General features: G+C 28.3%; 1 protein-coding gene across 1 annotated transcript in view; it reads right to left on the bottom strand.

Annotated features, from left to right (window-relative positions):
- The window catches only part of LOC111622781 (ryanodine receptor-like), a 420,607-nt gene that overhangs the window by 300,533 nt on the left and 96,942 nt on the right, over positions 1–23,132 (bottom strand). Inside the window, exons 26-31 of the mRNA XM_023365203.1 lie at positions 21,000–21,210; positions 19,475–19,579; positions 19,285–19,388; positions 16,526–16,603; positions 9,995–10,165; positions 2,162–2,241 (exon numbers count right to left, since the gene is read on the bottom strand). Of these exons, the coding sequence (XP_023220971.1) occupies positions 2,162–2,241; positions 9,995–10,165; positions 16,526–16,603; positions 19,285–19,388; positions 19,475–19,579; positions 21,000–21,210 (749 nt within the window). The remainder of the gene's footprint in view (positions 1–2,161; positions 2,242–9,994; positions 10,166–16,525; positions 16,604–19,284; positions 19,389–19,474; positions 19,580–20,999; positions 21,211–23,132) is intronic.

Here is a 23,132-nt window from a genome sequence, read left to right on the forward strand (position 1 = left end):
TGTTGTGTCGATAATCGTTGGAAAAGTCGGAAAAATAATATAGTACTTTACAGCACCATAGTAAAAATCCAAAAGAGGACAGGTGGTTGTAGACCCCAAGAGTAACTCTATATAACCGGAAGATATGCCTGGTCTTGTAACATCAAGATGTAAAATCCATAACAGGCTAGAGTCAAAGATACTTAACCAAGGAAGAAAATGACATCCTTTTATCACAGAACAACCCTTTAAAGCTCTCCTGTGAATAAAGGGATCAAAACCAGTTTTTTGGAACTGATGCTTAAGACATTATGGCTGCACCAGCTCTGCACCCTAATCAGGCCTCTTTCAAGAAGGTCTGACAGTACAGGTAGCCCTCGGTTTAAGCTGTAGTTCCGTTCCTACAAAAGCCAGCACAAATCGAATCGGCGTAAAATGAACCCATATTTACAGTGAGGTATAGGGTTAGGTTCTACATAAGTGAAAAATAAGCAAATAATTTTGTTTATTAATACAATATAATACAAAATACATAAACATTTTTTATTTTTAAAATGTATTTTATCATAAAATAAAGTGAAATGTTTTTATTAAAAAATTTTAGTTTCGAATCTCTTACATTTTTTCGGAAAAAAGTATCCATCTTTAATTGTTTACATTTTTGTTTTCTTTCATTGAGAATTTCAGAATATGGTCAAATAAATGCGATGATGCTTCTTTTTACATTTGCACTTCGCTCCCAATCATTGTCTAACTCACAAAGTTCATCTGTCAAACTTTCCATAGTTGAAAGGATACGTTAACCCGATGTAGAGCTATGGATGAGCGGAGACACTGATTGGTCGACCACTGGTCACCGTAGCGCATGTATAAGGTCAGTTTGAGCGGGAAAATTGAAGATGGATAAGGAGAAATAGATATCATCTAGCTAATAAAAAAGTATCGTCTGGCCAACAGGAAGTAGATTTGTCTCACTAACGGTAGTTTGTGATCGCCGGAACTGCTACTGTGTCGTAAGGTGTTTTCCTAAACGAACTGATACAGGATACATTCATTGGCGCTATGGATTTGGACGCCATTTATTGGATTATTAAGTTTGATAACTTGACTCATGGGTACCTAAACATTTAGTGTTTTAATATTAATTTAATGCAAATGTATACATACCCAATAATATTAAACAGAAAAACTAAATATATTCAATAAAAATCTTTGTTTTAATGAATGTACAATGTCGCGGCTCGGCAAATACGTCAACACTGAAATGAAAATCAGTCTGGCGTAGGGAAAATTGGGGAATTACACCGCAAAACTGGCAAATTGAGTAGCGGCGTTATTGTGAATCGGCGTAAATTGAGCCGGCGTAAACAGAGGGCTACCTGTATTTTAATACAGTGCTGTATTGTGCCATGCAATGTTACGAATAAATATTTAGTAATTTTTATGAAAACATGTGAAATAAAATGTTTTAAATGCATTTGATATGTTTTGTTATTCTTAAATAATAATTTATTATTAATTTCAAGACTGTTAATCAAAAAACATTTATTTTTCAGTATTTATTGTAATTTATGCATTATCAAAAAATATTTAAGCCATGGTTAAGCAGTTTGAACCCCAATCACCACAGCTTAATGGCCCTACACTGTATTTTTTTTTTATATTATCATATAGTTAATACCATAATATATCTTAAAGTAAATAAATAAAAATAAGATTAAAATCTAAATTTGATAAATATAATTTTCTGAAAAATCAATTTAAAAACTTGCAAAGTATTTGGATATTTTGAGTACCTAAATAATAAATAATCCATACTATACTACTAGACAACAATTTCAAATAGTATTTTTAATAAGATAAAAATTTATCAATTTATGAATTTCATTGAAATTCATGTTAAAATTTTTCTTGTATTTATAATTTATAAAATTTTTGTCACTTTAAACTAAAAATATATTAATGTCCAAAAGTAAAGAAAGTTTAAAAATTATTTAACAGAATTTAAGATATTTACATTATATGTTAATTTTAACATGATAAATTTAAATCTGTAGATGTAAAACATTAATGTATTAAATAATTTAAAATATATTCATTTTTAAGTTTAATTAAATAGAAAAACATTATTAAAGTAATAAATTATTAAATTAATTAAAAACATTATTAAATATTGAAATACCTTCAGCATTATCACCAGAAGGTGGTTCCAAAACATAACCATAAGCTAAAAGGGTTCTCACAGTTTCACTAGCAGTGTCTCTTAAAAACAAAAATAATAAAAATATTAGATTAAATATATATGTTAGAAAAAAAATAATAAAAAACTAGAGTCATTGTTGTATGCTCAAGAAATATTTTTAGTATAGTCAAACACCATTTCTACATTTCTCAGCTGTACATTTTTCACATATGTTAAATATTTTCTGCAGAGTATTTCTTTATTGTAAAACACTTCAGTTATGTGTTTTTCATTCATATAATTTTGCACTTACACGTCATATTTTTTAGTATTCTACGACGTTTTCTTCTCAATTATGCAATAAAGTAGAAAAGTTTAAAGCGAATATTAATTAAAGAAAGGAAAAAAGTAAATTATTTATTCACTTCAGGTTAATCTGCAGTAACAGCAAATTGCCAGAAAATGCAAAATGCAGTGAATAGTATGCAACATGTGATGTCATTTCTGATATAAGATAGATTTTCCTGTTTAACAAATTGCTCTGCCAGATCAACATATTGAAAATTTTCACTTTCTATATTTTGTACTAAGAATCAATTTTGCTAAGCAAATTAAAATCACTTTTAGATTTCTTATTCATTTTCATTATTCACAGTCAGCATGAGCTAACCTTTAGATTAACCATTATTTTACATAATTGGAGTTTCAGCAGGAGACAACTGATGTTACTTACTGTACCAGTATTAAATAACCAAACCATGATAGAAATCTTAGAATGCAGTGATATTTTTAATTTTCAAAACATTTTTGGCTGGTTTTTTATTAACATTCTTCAGAATAATGTGGCAATCAAATGACTGTTTTCATTCAAAATGAAGAAACAAATATATTTCTGATGAATATAATTAAATATTATACTTCTAGAAAAAAAATTCAAAATGAGAGAATGCCAGGATTTTTAAATAATATGCTAATGAAAAAATATGCAATGATTAAAACACCAAAAAGCACATAAATGAATATGAACAACTAAAAATATCTAAAAATACATAAATGAACTGAACAGATAACAAAAACCATAGACTAAATACAAACAATGATAAAAATGGAAATAAAATAAAATATATATACAAAAATGCAAAATAGGTAAATGTATGTTTGGTAATTTCTCTGCTTGCTTCCATATTTTTTACCCAAACTTCATATGAAATCCAGATCTAAGAATGCTTTCCAAGCTGCCAATAACGTGTTATAGTCTTAATATAGTATGGTTGCTGTTTATTCAATTTTTATGTATAACGTCCTTTTAATCCAAAGAATTTTTCTTGGTAGACGATCTTACAGCATTTTGGTTAGAAAATTACAGTTTTATTTTAAAAATTTGAATTCAAATGCATTTTGGGTTGGCTTATGTTTCAGTGCTGTTAAAAATTATACAAATTGTAATAAAGGACACAACATTATTTAAATATTACGTAAAAAGATTTCTACAATACAAAACTTACGTCTCATATAATGGTACTGTACATATTAAAGATATACACCTATGGAAGATAAAAATATAGAAATAGTTTTTTAATATGTACCATTATATGAGACGTAAGTTTTGTATTGTAGAAATCTTTTTACGTAATATTTAAATAATGTCATGTCCTTTATTACAATCTGTATAATTTTTAACAGCACTGAAGAAGGGGTTGGAAACATAAGCCAACTCAAAATGCATTTGAATTCAAATTTTTAAAATAAAACTGTAATTTTCTAACCAAAATGCTGTAAGATCGTCCGTCTACCAAGAAAAATTCTTTGGATTAAAAGGACATTATACATAGAAAAACATGTTATAGTCTTTGTAATTAATGGATTGTCCTATAAATCAGTATCCACATGCAGCATTTATAAATCAATATCCATATCTAAAGTATAGATTTAATTATATTCATCAGAAATATGTTTATGTTCCATTGTTTTGAACAAAAGCAGTCATTTGATTGCCATTTTATCCTAAAAGTCAATAAAAAAAAATCCAAAAATGTTTGAAAATTAATAATATAACTCCATTTTAAGATTTCTATCATGGTGTAGTTATTTAATGCAAGTTCAATATATCCAAGTAAGTACTGTATCAGTATACGACAAATCCATCAAAGAAACAAAAAATAAATAAAACTTTTAATCTTTTAAAAGTACATGACGATTTCACACTGTTTTAGTTTACTTTTATATGTTGTTCAAATGTATTATACATATAGTAAAGTAAACTTCTTTGTTAAGATTTTATATGTACAAATTCAGTTTTACAGTGATAATTTGTGTTATACCATACTATTGTGATAACTAGATTCACTCTGAAAAGTAAATTCAGAAATAGTTTCATTTTTATATTTTTCTCACTTATATGATATTTTTTCTCATTCCCTTGAAAAATATATAAATAGAGTTTGATTGCAATTTGCTTGTTCTAATTGCTATACAGGTAGCCCTCGGTTTACGCCGGCTCAATTTACACCTATTCACAATAATACCGCTGCACAATTCACAGTAGCCTTCGGTTTATGCCAACACCGATTCACAATAACGCTGATGTGCAATTCACTATTCTGCCATGTAATTCCCCAATTTGCCCTATGCTGGACTGATTTTCGAAAAAAAAAAATGTTCAGTGTTGACATATTTACTGAGCCATGACATTGTATATTTGTTAAAACAAATATTTTTATTGGATATACAGTAGAGCGTCGATTTTCCGAAAGTCAATCATGCGAAACGTCAATCATCTGAAAGAATTCCAGTCTGCAAATTTAAATTTTCGCCAGTGCTGTGGCGCTTCAATCTTTGGCTATGTCTTGGGCTACTCAAATATTTTACGTTTTTGATACTAAATTAACTTCTGAAGTATAATTTTTTATTGTTTTTATATTTTTCAATATATTTATTTTGTTTGTACAAAATAAAAAAATAATTTTTAACGATACAATAGTCTTCATCGACAATAGGCTTAACATCCAATAGGCTTAACATACAATAGGCTTAACATCGACGAAAATTCAACACGAAGCGACACGCAACGGATAAAAATTTTAACATCGGATACGTTAAACTATTTTTTCGTACATAAATCGGTTATCCGAAATATCAGTTATATAAACAACCCCAGTCCCCAATTGATTCGGAAAATCGACGCTCTACTGTATTTATTTTTTCTGTTTAATATTGTTGGGTATGTATACATTTGCATTAAATTAATATTAAAATACTAAATGCTTAGGTACCCACATATACAAGAATAAAGGAGGGATATCCCAAGATATCTCGAGCAAGTTACATAGCGTTACATAAAACGCAGTCCTTAAGGCCATTTTTGAAAATTTTTTTTTTTTTTTTTTTGAATTTTTGGAATGTTTTTTTTGTCTCCAAATTTTTTCAAAATTTTTTTCCAGTGCGAAAAAATTTTATCGCGATTTTAATTTACCTTTAATGACGCACGCTTCACGCTTAATTGCTTTTTAATAGTTTTTTAATGGACGTTTGATGTCATATTTCATTCATCATTCTAAAGTTGTAGTGCACAGATTTTCCTTCGGTAAAGTTATTTAAAGCTAGTTTCTGATGTCAAAAACGGCCTCCGATAGTTTTTTAATTTTTTTAATTAATAGATTTTATTATATATACGTTTAATTAAGTCGGGGGGGTCGGAAATCGCAATAAAAAACGTAATTCTTTAAAAAATATTTAAAAATATACGGCCAGCTAGTATTCACCCTACTATAAACCCATTGCCTCCTGAGACTTCTATGAGAATGTCCCGGGAAATCCAACTCCAGCTGTGTTCAAGGTCATCCAGCTGTGTAAACAATGGCTCATCAGCGTCAGATTTCACAGAAAGGCGAGACAAAGGAAAATAAAATTTGAAGCTTTTTCTTCAAAATTAACGCATTTCTTTCGTTTTTTTTCAGTTTTAAGTATTTTTTATGCTTAATTACATTAATATCAAAAATGTCTGTGTATGCAAGGAGTTAAGGAGACAGATGGAGCAAAGAAACTTTTTTGGGAAGCAAGGTTTGGTGTATGAGATTTAAATCCCAAAGTAACTATCGTAGTGTAAAATTATGTGGTGAAGCAGCAAGTGCAGATGTTGTGGCGGCTGCTGCTTTTCCTAAGGAATTTCAGGGTTATGTAGAACAAAGCAACCATTCTCCAGACCTAATCTTTAACATTGATGAGACTGCGCCTTATTGGAAAAAGTTACCAACGCAAACTTTTATTTCTCATGAAGAACGTTCATCAGGTTTTAAAGTTGCAAAAGATAGATTAACTTTTTGTTGGGAGCCAATGTTTCAGGAACTTTTAAACTTAAACTGATGTTAGTGTATCATTCACAGACACCATATGCTTTAAAAAGTCTAAATAAAGACATGTTGCCAGTTTATTGGAAATGGAACAAGAAAGCTTGGGTCACACAAGATGTTTTCACAGATTGATACACAAGTTATTTTTACCTTACTGTGCTTCACTTTTGTGAAGAAAATAAATTACCACCCAAGGCACTTCTTCTCTTGAACAATGCTCCAGGACATCCTCAAAACCTTGATGAAATAAGAACACCATTGGATGTCAAGGTTGTTTACATGCTTCACAATACATCTCTTTTGCAACAAATGAATCAGGGGGTTATTGCAACCTTCAAAGCTTATTACCTCTGTAATAGATTCATGGAAATGATGAGCATTTTAAACAATTCAGACAAAACAGTTAAAGACTATTGGTGGTCTTTCAATATTTTGAAAAAACATTAAAAACATCAAGTTGGCATGAAGGTTCAGCAAACTGCTTGAGTGGAGTTTGGCATAAACTTCTGCCAGCATTTATGCAAGATTTTGAAGTAGCATATCTGGAGAATTTAATTGAAGACATTACCAGAGTTTCATGTGATGTGGGATTGGAAGATGTTACAGCTGAAGATGTGATAGAACTTTTAGAAGCCCATGATCAGCCACTCTCAAATGAAGACTTAGAAGAATTATACAAAAAATTAGATCGTGAACAATCAGAGAAGGAAGAAAACAAAGAAAAAACTCCAAGAGTTATGAAAACAGCTGATCTAAAGCGTATCCTTTCAACTATGGAAAGTTTGACGGATGAACTTTGTGAGTTAGACAACAATTGAGAGCAAAGTGCAAATGTAAAAAGGAGCATCATCAAATCCATTCAATCATATTCCGAAATTCTTAATGAAAAAAAAACAAAATTCTAAACAATTAAAGATGGATAATTTTTTCTGAAAAATGTAAGAATGTAAGAGATCTGAAACTTTGTAATATCATTTCTTTTTCTTAAGATTTTTTAATAAAAACATTTCACTTTATTTTATCATAAAATACATTTTAAAAATTAAATTTATAATATATGTATTTTGTATTATATTGTATTAATAAACAAAATTATTTGCTTATTTTTCATTTATGTAGAACCTAACTCTATACCTCACTGTAAATATGGGTGCATTTTACATCAATTCCATTTGTGCCAGCTTTTGTAGGAATGGAACTGCGGCATAAACCGAGAGCTACCTGTATTACATGGTAAATATGGAAGCCATGTAACATTATCACATGTACTGTACAAGTATTGGAAAATTTTCAATAAAACAAATAGTAAAGATTGGATAGATATCACAATATTATTCATACTCAAAAAGTCAGTTAAATGTATAGACAACATTGGCTATTCCAAAGAATTAATTTACATATTAAAAGAAAACATAATGCAATATCTACCCTTAAATATATAAAATTTTATATATTTAATATACATAAAAATTAGATGTATATTCTCATTCATTAGGCAATGAATTACATGCTGTTGATGTTTCAAATACCCTCTGTTGCAAAAAATTCATGCATCCTAAAGCCAGTAATCAAATTTTGCTCATGGAATGATAGTAAAAAATAGAAAATTTATTACAATATTATATAGCACAGATTACAAAATAACAACTTATCACAAATATTGCATGTAAGTTATAAAACTATCTCTGACATTAGTCAGTTTGTATTAATTGCCAGACTGTATTTGCTATTTTTTGGATTTGTAACATTTATGATAAAACTGTTTTTAATGATGTATCCTTGCAATATATTATAGAATAAATTGTTTATTTTNTTATTTTATCATAAAATGTAATGTATTTTGTATTATATTGTATTAATAAACAAAATTATTTGCTTATTTTTCATTTATGTAGAACCTAACTCTATACCTCACTGTAAATATGGGTGCATTTTACATCAATTCCATTTGTGCCAGCTTTTGTAGGAATGGAACTGCGGCATAAACCGAGAGCTACCTGTATTACATGGTAAATATGGAAGCCATGTAACATTATCACATGTACTGTACAAGTATTGGAAAATTTTCAATAAAACAAATAGTAAAGATTGGATAGATATCACAATATTATTCATACTCAAAAAGTCAGTTAAATGTATAGACAACATTGGCTATTCCAAAGAATTAATTTACATATTAAAAGAAAACATAATGCAATATCTACCCTTAAATATATAAAATTTTATATATTTAATATACATAAAAATTAGATGTATATTCTCATTCATTAGGCAATGAATTACATGCTGTTGATGTTTCAAATACCCTCTGTTGCAAAAAATTCATGCATCCTAAAGCCAGTAATCAAATTTTGCTCATGGAATGATAGTAAAAAATAGAAAATTTATTACAATATTATATAGCACAGATTACAAAATAACAACTTATCACAAATATTGCATGTAAGTTATAAAACTATCTCTGACATTAGTCAGTTTGTATTAATTGCCAGACTGTATTTGCTATTTTTTGGATTTGTAACATTTATGATAAAACTGTTTTTAATGATGTATCCTTGCAATATATTATAGAATAAATTGTTTATTTTTTTTTTATCATTCCATGTGCAAAATTTGAATTATTGCATTTTAGCTTTAAAATGCATTGATTTTTTTACATCAGAGTATATATGGTACAGGAAAAACTTGCAATCATGACATATAAACACACTTGCACTAATGTTTAATTCAAGAAGAACAAAGTATACTAATATTTACAGATACAATAAAAAATCTATTAAATATTAATGAAAATCTATTTTTAGAGTAAATGAAACTATAGAAAGAATTCTGTTTTATGAATATTTAAGCAGTATACAAAGCATAACCAAATGAAAAAAGTATGTTCATTATTTTTTTAAAAGGTGCATTCAATCCAATAAAACACTGGCTGTTAAAAAAGACAATATTCAACTTCTTTGAACTTTTAAACTTAAACTGATGTTAGTGTATCATTCACAGACACCATATGCTTTAAAAAGTCTAAATAAAGACATGTTGCCAGTTTATTGGAAATGGAACAAGAAAGCTTGGGTCACACAAGATGTTTTCACAGATTGATACACAAGTTATTTTTACCTTACTGTGCTTCACTTTTGTGAAGAAAATAAATTACCACCCAAGGCACTTCTTCTCTTGGACAATGCTCCAGNCAATGTTTAAGATAATTTTATATATTTTTAGTATATTAACATATTTTTATCAGAACTATTAAACAAATAATAAAAAATTGTTAATTTTATTGTTTAAATTTTTATTTCATAAGAATAATCTTACAAAATTATCCTTATAAATTTATTTGATAGAATTTTGTGCACATTAATATTGGAAAATTCAGTAAAACTCAATATATCATTCTTGTATAAGAATCATTGAAATATTTTTAGTGTGTGAATGATTTTCATTTTAAACTATATAATTTTTCTTTTTACTTTATTAATTGATAAAACAAACCTCATTTAATCCATAAGTCCATCCCTGATGAATACGTTCTCTTGCCCAAACATTATGAGTATTTTCAGCCAGAAGATCAACAAGTTCATCCATTTTTTGATTTAAACTAATTTGACTAAGATCAAGTGGAGCTGGTTTATATCCATTTGATTGTAAATAAGGACTGAAAAGTGAAAATGAATTAATTTATGCAATTTGTATTATCTATACTAATATTATAAAGAGGTAATGTTTGTAAGTAAGTATGTAAGTTTGGATATAGCAGGTAATCTCCGAAACTACTCATCCAATTTCAAAAATTCTTTCACCAATATTTAAAATGGAACTTCAGGGTGGACATAGGCTGTATATTATTCCGTTAAACATTCATATAAATTAAATGATATCATCTATAGTTAAGGCTTTTATGTCCAACAGATGGCGCTATGAGTACGATGCCCTAAGTTTGCTTTTCTGTGAAAATGAACTAAAGCAGATCATCTTCTATCTATTTATATAAATAAAAATGTAATGTTCGTTTGTTCCTACTGATTCCTTTGAAATTTTGACACAACGCTGCATTCGAATACACACGTTTTTATATATCTATAATATACATGTCAAAATTCAACCCCACTGAAGGGAGATGGTTAGGATTAAGGCTTACGGTAAAGAACTCTGCTTCTATTTATACTATTTTAGATGTGGGTTTTTGCGTTTTAATAGGGTATGTCAACAGAATGTACACTAAGAAGAAATTTTTCGATATTCCCCTTGCGGGGGAGAGAGACAAGATTAAGGCTTACTGTGAAGAACTTGGCTTCTATTATACTATTTTAGATGAGGGTTTTTGCGTTTTTGATTGCGTTTTAATAGGGTACGTCAACAGAATGTACACTAAGAAGNTGACATCATTCTATTGAATTCCATTTTTTAGAAATAGTGAAAGTGAATTATATTTGAATGAACTCTGAAATTCAAGAAACATATCTACAAATCCAAGTTAATATTTATACTATTTAATCTAATGAAAATTTGTTGATAAAAATTAGTATCACTTTAATCATTTGTACCATCATAGAAATTCTCTTTTATTACTGAAAGTAATATAAAATTAAGAACACTTTCATAAAAAATTCTTATCAATTAAAAATAATTTCAAACTGAAAATATATTAAATAATAAATATATAATATGTTTATCACAGAGATTGATCTATTTCGCAATACTGAATTGAGCTGAAAATTCACCAGATCTCAACCCAATTGAAAATGTATGACATTTCATGGCTCTTAAGTTCAAAAAGCACAGCTTTCAATGGAACAGGAGTTGAAGAAATGACTGTTCATGTATGACATCATAACATTAGTCATGATGTTATTCAAAGCCTTATTGACAGCAGGCCAGAGAGAATTCAAAATGTTCCTAAGACAAAGTTGCAAAATATTAATAAATACAACATATACATTAATGCATTCATATCCTGTTTTCAAGAATATTTTATCTAGATTATTTTCTGTTCTTAATTCTTCAAGCATATCCTCACAACAGGTTTCTACATTTTCAAACATTGTATTATATATGTCTGTCATAAAAGAATAAATTGCGGTAAACAAAGCTTTGAAGTTCTTTTTCTTCTATATTTCTTCTCTACTCATCATTAATATATTATCTTTATCATAGATTAGATTACACCTATATTATTAAAATTCTGTTGATTCATATAAATTGAGCAAATGTGCAATATTTCAGAACACTGGTGTATGCTAATTGTATTAATCTCAAACCTGATTTATATGAAATATCTTTATAGACAAGGTATTTTGTATATTTGGACAAAAAAGTCATTCATTACAATGTGCTTATAGAAAGATTTGAAAATCCAGGTCCATCAAATAGCTTCATAAAGTTGAGCAGTATTTTAAAGTATAAAGCAAAGACAGCATAAAGTTTTTTAATAAAGTAAAAATTACATTACAGATACTAAACATATCTTCATTGCTCACCATGTCCAATCACAAGGAGCAACTATTCTTCACTGCAGAGATGACCTTTCTTTGTAGGCTACTACTCTGCACAAATATATAAAACAGTCTAAAATGTCCACAGGTGATAATCCCAAGAAAATTAAAAATATAACATTTCTTTGTTCCTGGTGATTGGACATGGCGAGCAATGAACATATGTTTAGTATCTGTAATGTAATGTTTACTTTATTAAATTGTTATTTCCGTCAGCCCTTTTTTACACAGCATAAAGTTGTTTATATTCTAATGACAGCTTTTCTTTTTAAAGTATATTATGATTGGCATTAGATATATAGATTTTTAATTTAATAATCTAATTTTTTTAAATCTAAGTCACCTTTCTTCTAATATTCCTGTAACAAAATATCTTATTTTAATATCATAGAACACAATTTCATTGAAATAAGATTGTCAACAAGTAAATGTCATCTTACAAGAAACAGACACATTCATTTTTTAACATTTATTAAGGATTAGACATTTCATTGAAATAAGATTGTCAACAAGTAAATGTCATCTTACAAGAAACAGACACATTCATTTTTTAACATTTATTAAGGATTAGACAAGACAGTTTAATCTTAAAACTCTAAATCACTTGACATCATTCTATTGAATTCCATTTTTTAGAAATAGTGAAAGTGAATTATATTTGAATGAACTCTGAAATTCAAGAAACATATCTACAAATCCAAGTTAATATTTATACTATTTAATCTAATGAAAATTTGTTGATAAAAATTAGTATCACTTTAATCATTTGTACCATCATAGAAATTCTCTTTTATTACATTTATTTTTAAACTATTTGACTTAAATTAATTTAATCATTAATATTTATGCAATATAGCAAAATGTGCCTACTTTAAGGTCAAATTTATTTAATATCTTAATCAAAACACTCAAAAAATTAGCTTAAATTACATTGAAGTTAGATAACTAAGTTAGATAATTTTTTTATTAGTTTTAGATTCTGAAGAAAATTAATGCAAATGTTGTATTCAATTCTTTCATTCACTTTTCATTATCTTAAAGATTTTTAAAATACAATAATCCCTCCATTTATATGGTTTCCATTTATGTGAATTCACTTTAACATGATTGAAAATTTTTTAAATTTTAAATAATTAGATACCAGATCTCACCATAATACATATATTAAAAATTTTTAGGGGTTAAATGCATTAAAGTAAATCAACTTTACATAGAAATAACTTTTATAGAAATTTGGAAGTTCTCCAATTTAATTGATTCCATAACTTTATCTATAATTGTGTAGCATAGCTGCCAGATTGAGCAAAATATTGCAAATTGGCTACTTCTGATGGAATTTCAGCAATAGTTGGAAATTGAATTATTTTACTTTATCATTTGTAACAATTTCTATGTAGTTGCCATTTTATAGGTCAAGTATTTTTAATCATTATTGGCCCTTCGTATACTATCTAAAGTATATTTGAAGTTTTTAAGAATATGGAATAGATTCCTCTGATAAGTAGCTTTCCATCTCTCCATTTACACAACTTTCATTTACATGCTGTTTTCATGGAACCAATTATTCATATAAACAAAGATTACTGTGTAAAATATATTCATTCATTACTTATTTAAATGTTATGATAAACAAATAACATGTAAACCAGCAAAATCATTGAATTCAGAATTTAAACACAGTATGTGATAAATAAAAAAATACTTTTTTTTTTTGTTCAATGTCACGACTGGGTGAATTCATAGACACTTGACAATTTTCATTGCCAACTTTTTATTTCAGAACTTTATTTGTCGAGATGCATTTCGGGCTTTGGCCCTTCTTCAGTTGGATTTTAAACAAAAGAAAAATTGAAACTCCTTTTCTTCTGTTTAAAATCCGGCCGAAGACAGCTAAAGCCTAAAACGTGTCTTGACAAATAAAGTTCTGAAATAAAAAGTTGATGATGAAAATTACCAAGTGTCTATGAATTCACCCAGTCATGACATTGAACCAAACAATAAAAAGAAGACACGGTTTCCACACATACAAAATAATACTTCATTAAAATATTGTTACTTATCATATATAGATAAATGAATTAAATTGCAAACTAGAAAATAAAATATAATGTAAAATATTAAGTGCTCAGAAACTATTATAATATAATATTGTTCCAAATATTATACAGTGGATGATCGGTTAACGAACATAATCTATTCCAAGACTTTGTTCGCTATCCAAATTGTTCATTAACTGATTATCAATTTACCTTAGGTTTTTAAGAGAATTTGATTAATTCATTCCGGAGGCACCAAAAAATAAAAAATATATTCTTTCTTATTACGTTTATTTATATGTAATAATAAAAATACATAAATACACAGTCTTGCATTTTTATAAGTCATGTTTTTTTCGTTTGTGGGGGTTAAAGAATCTGTCTAATGTTGATTGCTTTTCTCTCTTCAAGATTTTTCAGAAGTAATTAATAACATTGTAATTGTAGAGATCCCCAAGCCTATTAACCTCAACCTGGTTTAAATGCCATTCTAAGACCGTCCTTCTGACATCATCCCACTTCTTCAAAAAAATGTTTAATAGCAGATATCGATATTAATTCTCTTTTTCAGAATAAAACATATCTTGCCAAGTTTTTTGGTGTTCTTCATTCAAGAGTTCTTGGCATTCTTCTGTCTCAGATCCATTTCAGGTTCCATTATGAGCTCTTCAATGTTCTTTATTTCTCAGATGTGATTTTTGTTACTCCTTAAGCTGCTTGAGTCTTCTTGATTATACTGTATCTTTCTTAGATAAGATTAAACTGCGGCCTACTGTAGACCTATTCAAGCCATACTGCCCAGCAACATCAGACATCTTCTGCCCACTCTCTACCTTTGCTATTATACTCTCATCTTTTGAAAATAAAAACCAATGCAAAACTTAACGAGTGCCCGCCCAACAGTCTCACGAATACTATAAAAGAATTGTTTATGTCAGAAAAATAACAGGCTGTTATTACAAGGGAGAGTTTCAAAGTTTAGAGGAATACTATCCAATCAGTATACAAGGTCTGTTCAAAAAATATGCAGACTGACGTCATAAAACAAAATGTACTTTATGCAGAAGTTACATGTCTGGGTCCCTTCAAAGTACTCTCCTTCCCAATGCACACACTTATCCCAATGATGTTTCCACTTATTGAAACAGTCCTGGTACGCTTCTTTTGTAATGTCCTTCAGCACCTTCGTCACATTTGTCTTAATCTTGGGAATCGTCTCAAATCTTCTTCCTTTCAAGAGTCTTTTGAGTTTGGGAAACAAGAAAAAGTCACAAGGAGCACAGTCAGGTGAGTAGGAGGTGGAGAAGAATAGTGATCAAGTGTTTGGTCAAAAACTCGCGAGTTCTGAGGGCTAAATGGGCTGGAGCATTGTCGTGATGGAGAAACCAGTTGCCACTCCTCCACATTTCTGGCCTTTTGTGACGGATGGTGTCCCTCAGACATTTCAGAACTTCAATGTAGTAAGTCTGGTTCACTGTAGAGCCTTGGGGGAGGTACTCGTGGTGAACAACACCCTTAGCATCAAAGAAAACTGTCAGCATCACCTTGACATTGGCTTGAACTTGATGAGCTTTTTTTGGTCTGGGGGACCACTTTAAACATGCCATACGCTTCATAGCAACATCACCGTATGCTGTGTTGAGCATAGCAAATGTTTCAGTCGCAGATTTTCCAAGTTTAACACAAAATTTCACAGCAAGTCGCTGCTCCATCAGGTCATTCATTCTGAAATCCAACAAACAAAAAAATCGCACTTCACTAGAAACTGCATAGCTAATCAACAAATAAAGATATCTGTAATCGGGAAACGGCTTTATCACCAGATGATCTGTACAAACCTAGCGACACCAAGCGGATTCCCCTGGAACCAACTGGAGCCACGCAATTCAAACAGTCCGTGTATTTTTTGAACAGACCTTGTATACCAGGTTGAGCGTCAATGTCGACATCTCCCGCACTCCAAAAAGTTTCGAATTGTTGTCCGAAGACAAGGGAAGACCAATCAGTATTCATTATTTTATGTCACTTTTACTTAAGTTTGTTCTGTGAGGTGTTCATTATCCAATCATGTGTTTGTTGTCCGAACATAAAAATCTTTCGCGAAAGTGTTATCTGATTTGTTTGTTAACAGATCATCCACTGTAATTAATAATTATAATAATTATATTATAATTAATATAATTATAAAAAAATAATATCCTATAAATTTGGAGGTTATGTATAATTTTGTTTAAATAATCTTTAATATTCTATTGCACATCTTAATCAATTAAATAGTAAATTTCATGCATGTAAATTTTTGAATTCTATAAATTTAACAGTATAAATTTTAATATATTTTAATATTTTAATAACATTAATATATAGAATTACACTTATTTAAAAATTATTTTAAAAATGAATCTTTGTATATATCTGAAGAACAAAATTAAATATTTCTATTTAATATTGGATAATTATTTGGAAAGTTTCACAAACAAAACTTACTCATTATGTAATTTTATAGTCTTTATTCTTGCAGGTGGTTTGTCAACTGTAATATGATATCCAATAGCCATAATTGTTCTAAACAAAAAATAATTTGAAATTATGAGAACAATGCAAAAATTCATATTTACACAAAATTATTTATAACATTTATATTCTGAATTATACATTTTTGAAATTTCTATAATCCCAATCAAGAATTTTTAGATTATTAGAAAAGCTTTATTAAATGACAAAATTAAATCTTAGATAAATAAATAATTTATCAAATGTAACAGCATAAACTTTTTTCTTTAAATAACTTTACTATTATAATTAAATGGACTTCCATCATCTTGGCTCTTAGCCAATGAACAGAGGCCACACAACATAATTCAAAATCAAGTTATTATGTATATCTTGTTATTTAATTTAGTTCCTTTATTTTTGTATTATTTCATCAGTTTTGGTATCAAGCTATTCTATAGTTGTTAGCTGTGTATTACATTCTTGTAAAGAGATTAAAGTATTTTGTCTAAGCTGTGCTGTTATTGTTTTGTTACAATATAAATAAAATTTAAAAAGCATAATCTAAATGATCAATCATCATATATTAATAAGTACGCTGAGAATCTCTATTAAAATTAAGCTCATTAAATTAATTAAAGACCTATAAATTTGAATAATATAAACATGTCATATTATGATGCTAAGGATGATTAATAAGTTTGAATTAATGTAATCAAATTTTGATACAATAAGAAAAAAAATCTACTCAAACAGGAATTCAGACTTGCAACTGTCATAACATGCAAATATATTGCATGTCCAGTTGTATTCTCTAGTCTCCTAGCAAAACTTAGACAAATATATTAATCCAATGTAACAGACAAAAATATTAATTTTTAGACTATCATATAATAATAACAGTTATCATAATATTTAATAAAATTAATATAATCTACTAATTATTATTATGATACTATTTACTATAGGTACAACAAGTAAAAATCTACAGTTCAAATTCATAAATCATTAATTAAATTACAGTAGAGCATTAATTATCCGACCCCCGATCAACCGTCACATCGATTAACCGACCGTTCTAGTCGGCAAATTTCAAATGTCCGCTAGTGAAGTGGCGCTACAATATTTGGCTATGTCTTGGCTACTTTAATATTATTTTTGTTAAATTTTTACGTGTTTTAGCTGGCAACACTGGCTCAACCATGAAAGGGTATTTAAACGAGGCTTAATTTTCTATTTATAAGTGGTTGTTTGTTTTGTGAGCAATAAAATAATTTTAAAATAATTTTTAATGATAGGGATTATTATTTTAAAAAGTTTTGTTAGGTTTAACATCGATAAAAATTCAACGCGAAGTAGGTTTATAGCGATATACTAATTACATGAAATATACTAATATACTATACTAATAATGTATTTTTTCATACTTTTCGGTTATCTGTTTTTTCAGTTATCCGACCAACCCCAGTCCCCAATTGAGTCGGATAATCAATGCTCTACTGTAATTACATTAAAATTAATCTAGAAATTTTTGACATAATTATTATTATTTGACTATCTAAAGAATTATGCTGTTATATTTATATATACATATTTTTACCATGTATAAATTATTAATTGAATATTACTTAGAAAATCTATGAGTAATAAAGCCCACAACTAACCAGGTTATTAACAACTATTACAAATATATAAGCTTAAAATGAAGAAATTTCAACTTGAAAAACCTGAAAAATACATATGAAAAGAAATTTCAACTTGAAGTCTGTATGGTGTAACTGAGAAGGCATTCATATTATGCACAAATATTACTGGCATACATTCAAAAGTTACCTCAAGTTAAAGCTCAGAACTTAAAATTTATATATGAAATTTAAAATGCATTTATAAACAAAATAATGCTTTGATATTATAAATCAAAATGAATTTCTTTTAACATTACTGTATTTACCTGATTACAAGATAACCTTTTTTATTTTTTTCATGGTTCAAAAAAAATTTTCCTTGGCTTAGAATCAGTATCATTAATATGATTGATAAAGTAGGTGATGCCCTTTACTGATATAGTTGAAAGTTTGGAAAAATATCACCAGAAGCCACCACAGATAAGTTTCTACGAATTTTGTATGCATGTTTCTGCAAATTTTGCACACAGAAAAAGTATTTCTAGAGAAGTCATCACTGGTGATTTTAAAAAGTGTTTGATCTCAAGTGCACTTGATGACACAGATGACGCTGCTCTGTAGGAAGATAGCAAAAAAGAATCAAGTGACAATGAACCTGAGTCATCTGATGACAGTAACTGAACAATTAAATGGTGTAAAATTTATTCCTTATGCTTGATTAATAAATTTTCATTTTTTATTTATTTTCATTTTCAATTTTCTGGAGTCAGCTTACAATCAACATCAGTTTATAATAGAATAAATATGGTATTTAAAGCAAATGCTATTAATACAATTAATTCCTATTTTCTCTACAAAATTAATGATATATGAAAATTCCAAACGTATTAAATAAATTTTTCCTTTTACATTAATATGTACATGAACTCATATTTCTAAGATCAATCATATTTTGAATCTTTTAAGTTCACTCATATGATATAATATATTGAACATTAGTTTAAAAAATATGATGATAAAATCAATTAAGTGCAATAATGTTTCAAGCAAAAGTATCAAAATGAAAAAATATTCAATATCCATATATATAAAACAGAAAAACAATCATTAAAACATTGAATTACTTACTTAAGAGTCTGTAAAGCTAGAGTGGTATCATATTTTTTCTCAGCTAATGGTAATCTCTCAAATGAAGTTAAACAAGGATGTCTTTTCATCATATCATCTCTAATCTACAATAAATATATAATCTTAATTAAGATTTCAATATTATTGAAAATAATTTTATATTTTAAACAAAAATTAAAAGTATACTTACTTCTCCATATGACCAGCCACTACTAATTTTATTCATTGCCCAAACTTCATGAATATTTTCTGCCAACTTATCACGAATTGACTCAATGTACGGAGGTAAAGTAATCTGTAAAAAATAATACAAAATATTTTAATTTCTTTTAATCTGTGATTCTCATTATGTGTTTTTGTAATAATTCAATTTATTTTTATAATAATATACAGTGTGTCCTAAAAGTTTTTGACACATTTAAAAAAAACTACATGGGATAAAACATGATGTTTACTGATTTCAGAAACTTACCTCAAAATATGAACATTTTCTTGCACAAAACAATTGCAACTGTTACAAAATCCACTTAAGAACATATATGAATAGAGATTAAATTTTGAAATTTTGAGGTAAATTAACTGCATAAAAAAACTTTGAGTTCCTGAAATCAGTAACCATTAAGTTCTATCCCATATAGCATTCTTAGAAATTTTTAAAATGTGTCAAGGACTCCCGGAACATCATGTCTATCTTCTTAACAATATTTACTGTTATTTATTACTATATTTACTATTAACCAATCACAAATGTGATATTTGTGTATCTCCTTTTTTAAGTAAAGAAAGATAAAAATTTTTCTAACTCTCCACAAAATAAATTTTATATTTCAGTTAATACAAGTAAAAAAATTTTTAAAATAGTATAGTAAGCCTCAATACTAGTCCATAGTATATTTGAAAAAATCATCATCAATATAATTTATATTATATACTGTAAAACTTAACTACTCACAATTTTCCTACTGACTAACATTAAAAATTATTACAGAAAAATCAATAAATAAATTAAAAGTAAAACTTCACAGTAATTTCAAAATTTTATAAATTAAACAACTATTTTTGAGGAGCAAAAATAGAAACTCATTGCCTTATTTTCATCTTATTTTCCCAAGATAACGTTAGGAAATAAAAATCAATTAACAAACAAAAAACTATCTGCAACAGGAGAAATCTGTGAACACATAACTGCAACAGTGATATATTTAACAGATAGAATCAAAACTAAAATGCTTAATATAATATAACTGAAAGTCTTTTAAAATATTCAAACTGGTATACCAAATTTCTTGATGATGATGTTTAGAGAAAACTGCAAGGAAGAGTATGGCCTAGAACAGATTACTCAAATGACTGAAATCAAACCAGCTGGCTATAGAAAGAAAAATGTTAAAAACCTAACATGGTTCCCACAGACAGGGATTGAGAAGACAAAGATTTTTGTAATTGAAATTCTAAATGTAAATTTAATTCAGACCACAAAATTTTTCCATGTTCATGTTTAATGAGTCTAATAAAAGAAATTATAAATATTATTTTGGAAAGCATCATTAGATTAAATATTCAGTAAAAATTAATTTAATAAACAGATAATAATCTATACTTATTATTAAAATCTCAAAATTTTTAAAATAATCAATTTAAACTTTGATTATTCTTTTTAAATACAATAAAAATAATTTTAACAATTAAATATGAAAATTCATAGCAATTCTCACCCCTGCAGTATCAACTGGTTGCGGAACAAATGCCGTATCATCAGTTTCTAATGAAGGTCCATAAACTACTCCTTTATTTAGTTCTCCAAATTGAAAACATGGTTCGATAGTCAAAATTTGTTGAGGCTGAAGACATTCCACAAGAGGTGAATGTCCATCAGGTGGACCATATCTTAATCGACCCTGATCACCTCCAAAAATAAAACGGCAACTAAATAAATAAAAATATAGTTTTAAAATTTAAACTTACATCAGGGTTCATAACACAAAGTAATATTCAAAATTTTTGCATTAATTTCTTATAATAATTGCATTAATTAGAAATTATTTTTATTTAGATGTGTAAATTAATTTTGAGGGTTTTGTTTTTTAGCAAAAATGTATTTACAGTAGAGTATTGATTATCCAAATGTCGATCAACCGAAACATCAGTTAACCGAAAGCATTCCAATCAGACTGTGTCATGCTGAATCGAATGTTTTTGATACTAGATTAACTTCTAAAGCAGGGGTGTCCAACCCGCAGCCCGTATGCGCCCAAGGCAAGTTCCACTGCAGCTCAATAAACGTGTAAACAAAACCGACAAATGTTTTAATTTTTTTATTATTTATTTATTTCAACGGCATAAACTCAAAAAAGAAGTTTCACAAAGCCGTAAACATTTATTCATATTTTATTTTTGAGTGGAAAGGAAATATTTTCAAATACTTGGAGATGCGTGAATGAGGAAGGGTTACTAAATAAAGCTGGAGTTGTGACTCAAAGGATTATAGACCCAAATTTGGGAAAAGGAGGGAAAGGTGAGAAAGGACAAAAGATAAAAAGTAGTGAAAAAGGTTAAATAGATCTTCTGTTATGCAAATATTGACCCTTAATTTTCCAATATTTCTCACTTCTTTATCTTTTGTCCTTTCTCTCCTTTCCCCCTCATTTGGGTCTATAATCCTTTGAATCACAACTCCAGCTTTATTTAGTATTTCTTTCAACGTTGCAAGATTTGGCTACATGGTGCCAAATGTGGCTACTTTTTTATGTTTGACGTAAAAATATCATTTGGCGCTTTGGCTACTTTTTGGCTACATCTATACTAATATTATAAAGAGGTTATGTATGTATGTATGTATGTATGTATGTATGTATGTATGTATGTATGTATGTATGTAAGTATGTAAGTTTTCTTTGCAGCATGTAATTTCCGAAACTACTCATCCAATTTCAAAAATTCTTTCACCAATATTTAGAATGGAACCTCAGGGTGGACATAGGCTGTATATTATTCCATTAAACATTCATATAAATTAAAATATATAATCTAGGTTAAGGCTTTTATGTCCAACAGATGGCGCTACGAGTACGACGCCCTAAGTTTGCTTTTCTGTGAGGCATTATGCTTTTCTGTGAAAATGAACTAAAGCAGATCATCTTCTATCTATCTATATAAATAAAAATGTAATGTTCGTTTGTTCCTGCCGATTCCTTTGAAATTTTGACACAACACTGCATTCGAATACGCACATGCTTTTATATAATATACGTGTCGAAATTCCTCCCACTGAAGGGAGATGGTTAAGATTAAGGCTTACGGTAAAGAACTCTGCTTCTATTTATACTATTTTAGATGCAGGATTTTGCGTTTTTGATTGCGTTTTAATAGGGGACGTCAACAGAATGTACACTAAGAAAGGATTTTTCGATATTCCACCGCGGGGCAGAGGGACAGAATTAAGGCTTACTGTGAAGAACTTGGCTTCTATTATATTATTTTAGATGCGGGTTTTTGAGTTTTTGATTGCGTTTTAATATGGTACGTCAACAGAATGTACACTAAGAAGAAATTTTTCGAAAAATTACCCCCCTACAGGGGAAGTGTTATACATTTATAATAGATACATTTTGAGCCACAACAACGCGTGGCAGGGTCTGCTAGTATTATTTATAAAAATATAATTATTTATAAATTTATAAATATATTACTTGAATAAAAATGCACTTTAAAATGGTGTTTCGTCGCTTTTTATTAATTAATTAGAGACCCAAATAAAACAAATATTTGTGTTTTCCAAATAAATTTTCGTTTGTCTCTTATAATAAATGAATTTTTCTATTTCTAAGTAAAAATTGAAAGTGTCTGTA

The sequence above is a fragment of the Centruroides sculpturatus genome, unplaced genomic scaffold, assembly GCF_000671375.1.
Source record: "Centruroides sculpturatus isolate CEXI.00-Female unplaced genomic scaffold, Cexi_2.0 scaffold157, whole genome shotgun sequence".
Lineage (NCBI taxonomy): Eukaryota > Metazoa > Arthropoda > Arachnida > Scorpiones > Buthidae > Centruroides > Centruroides sculpturatus.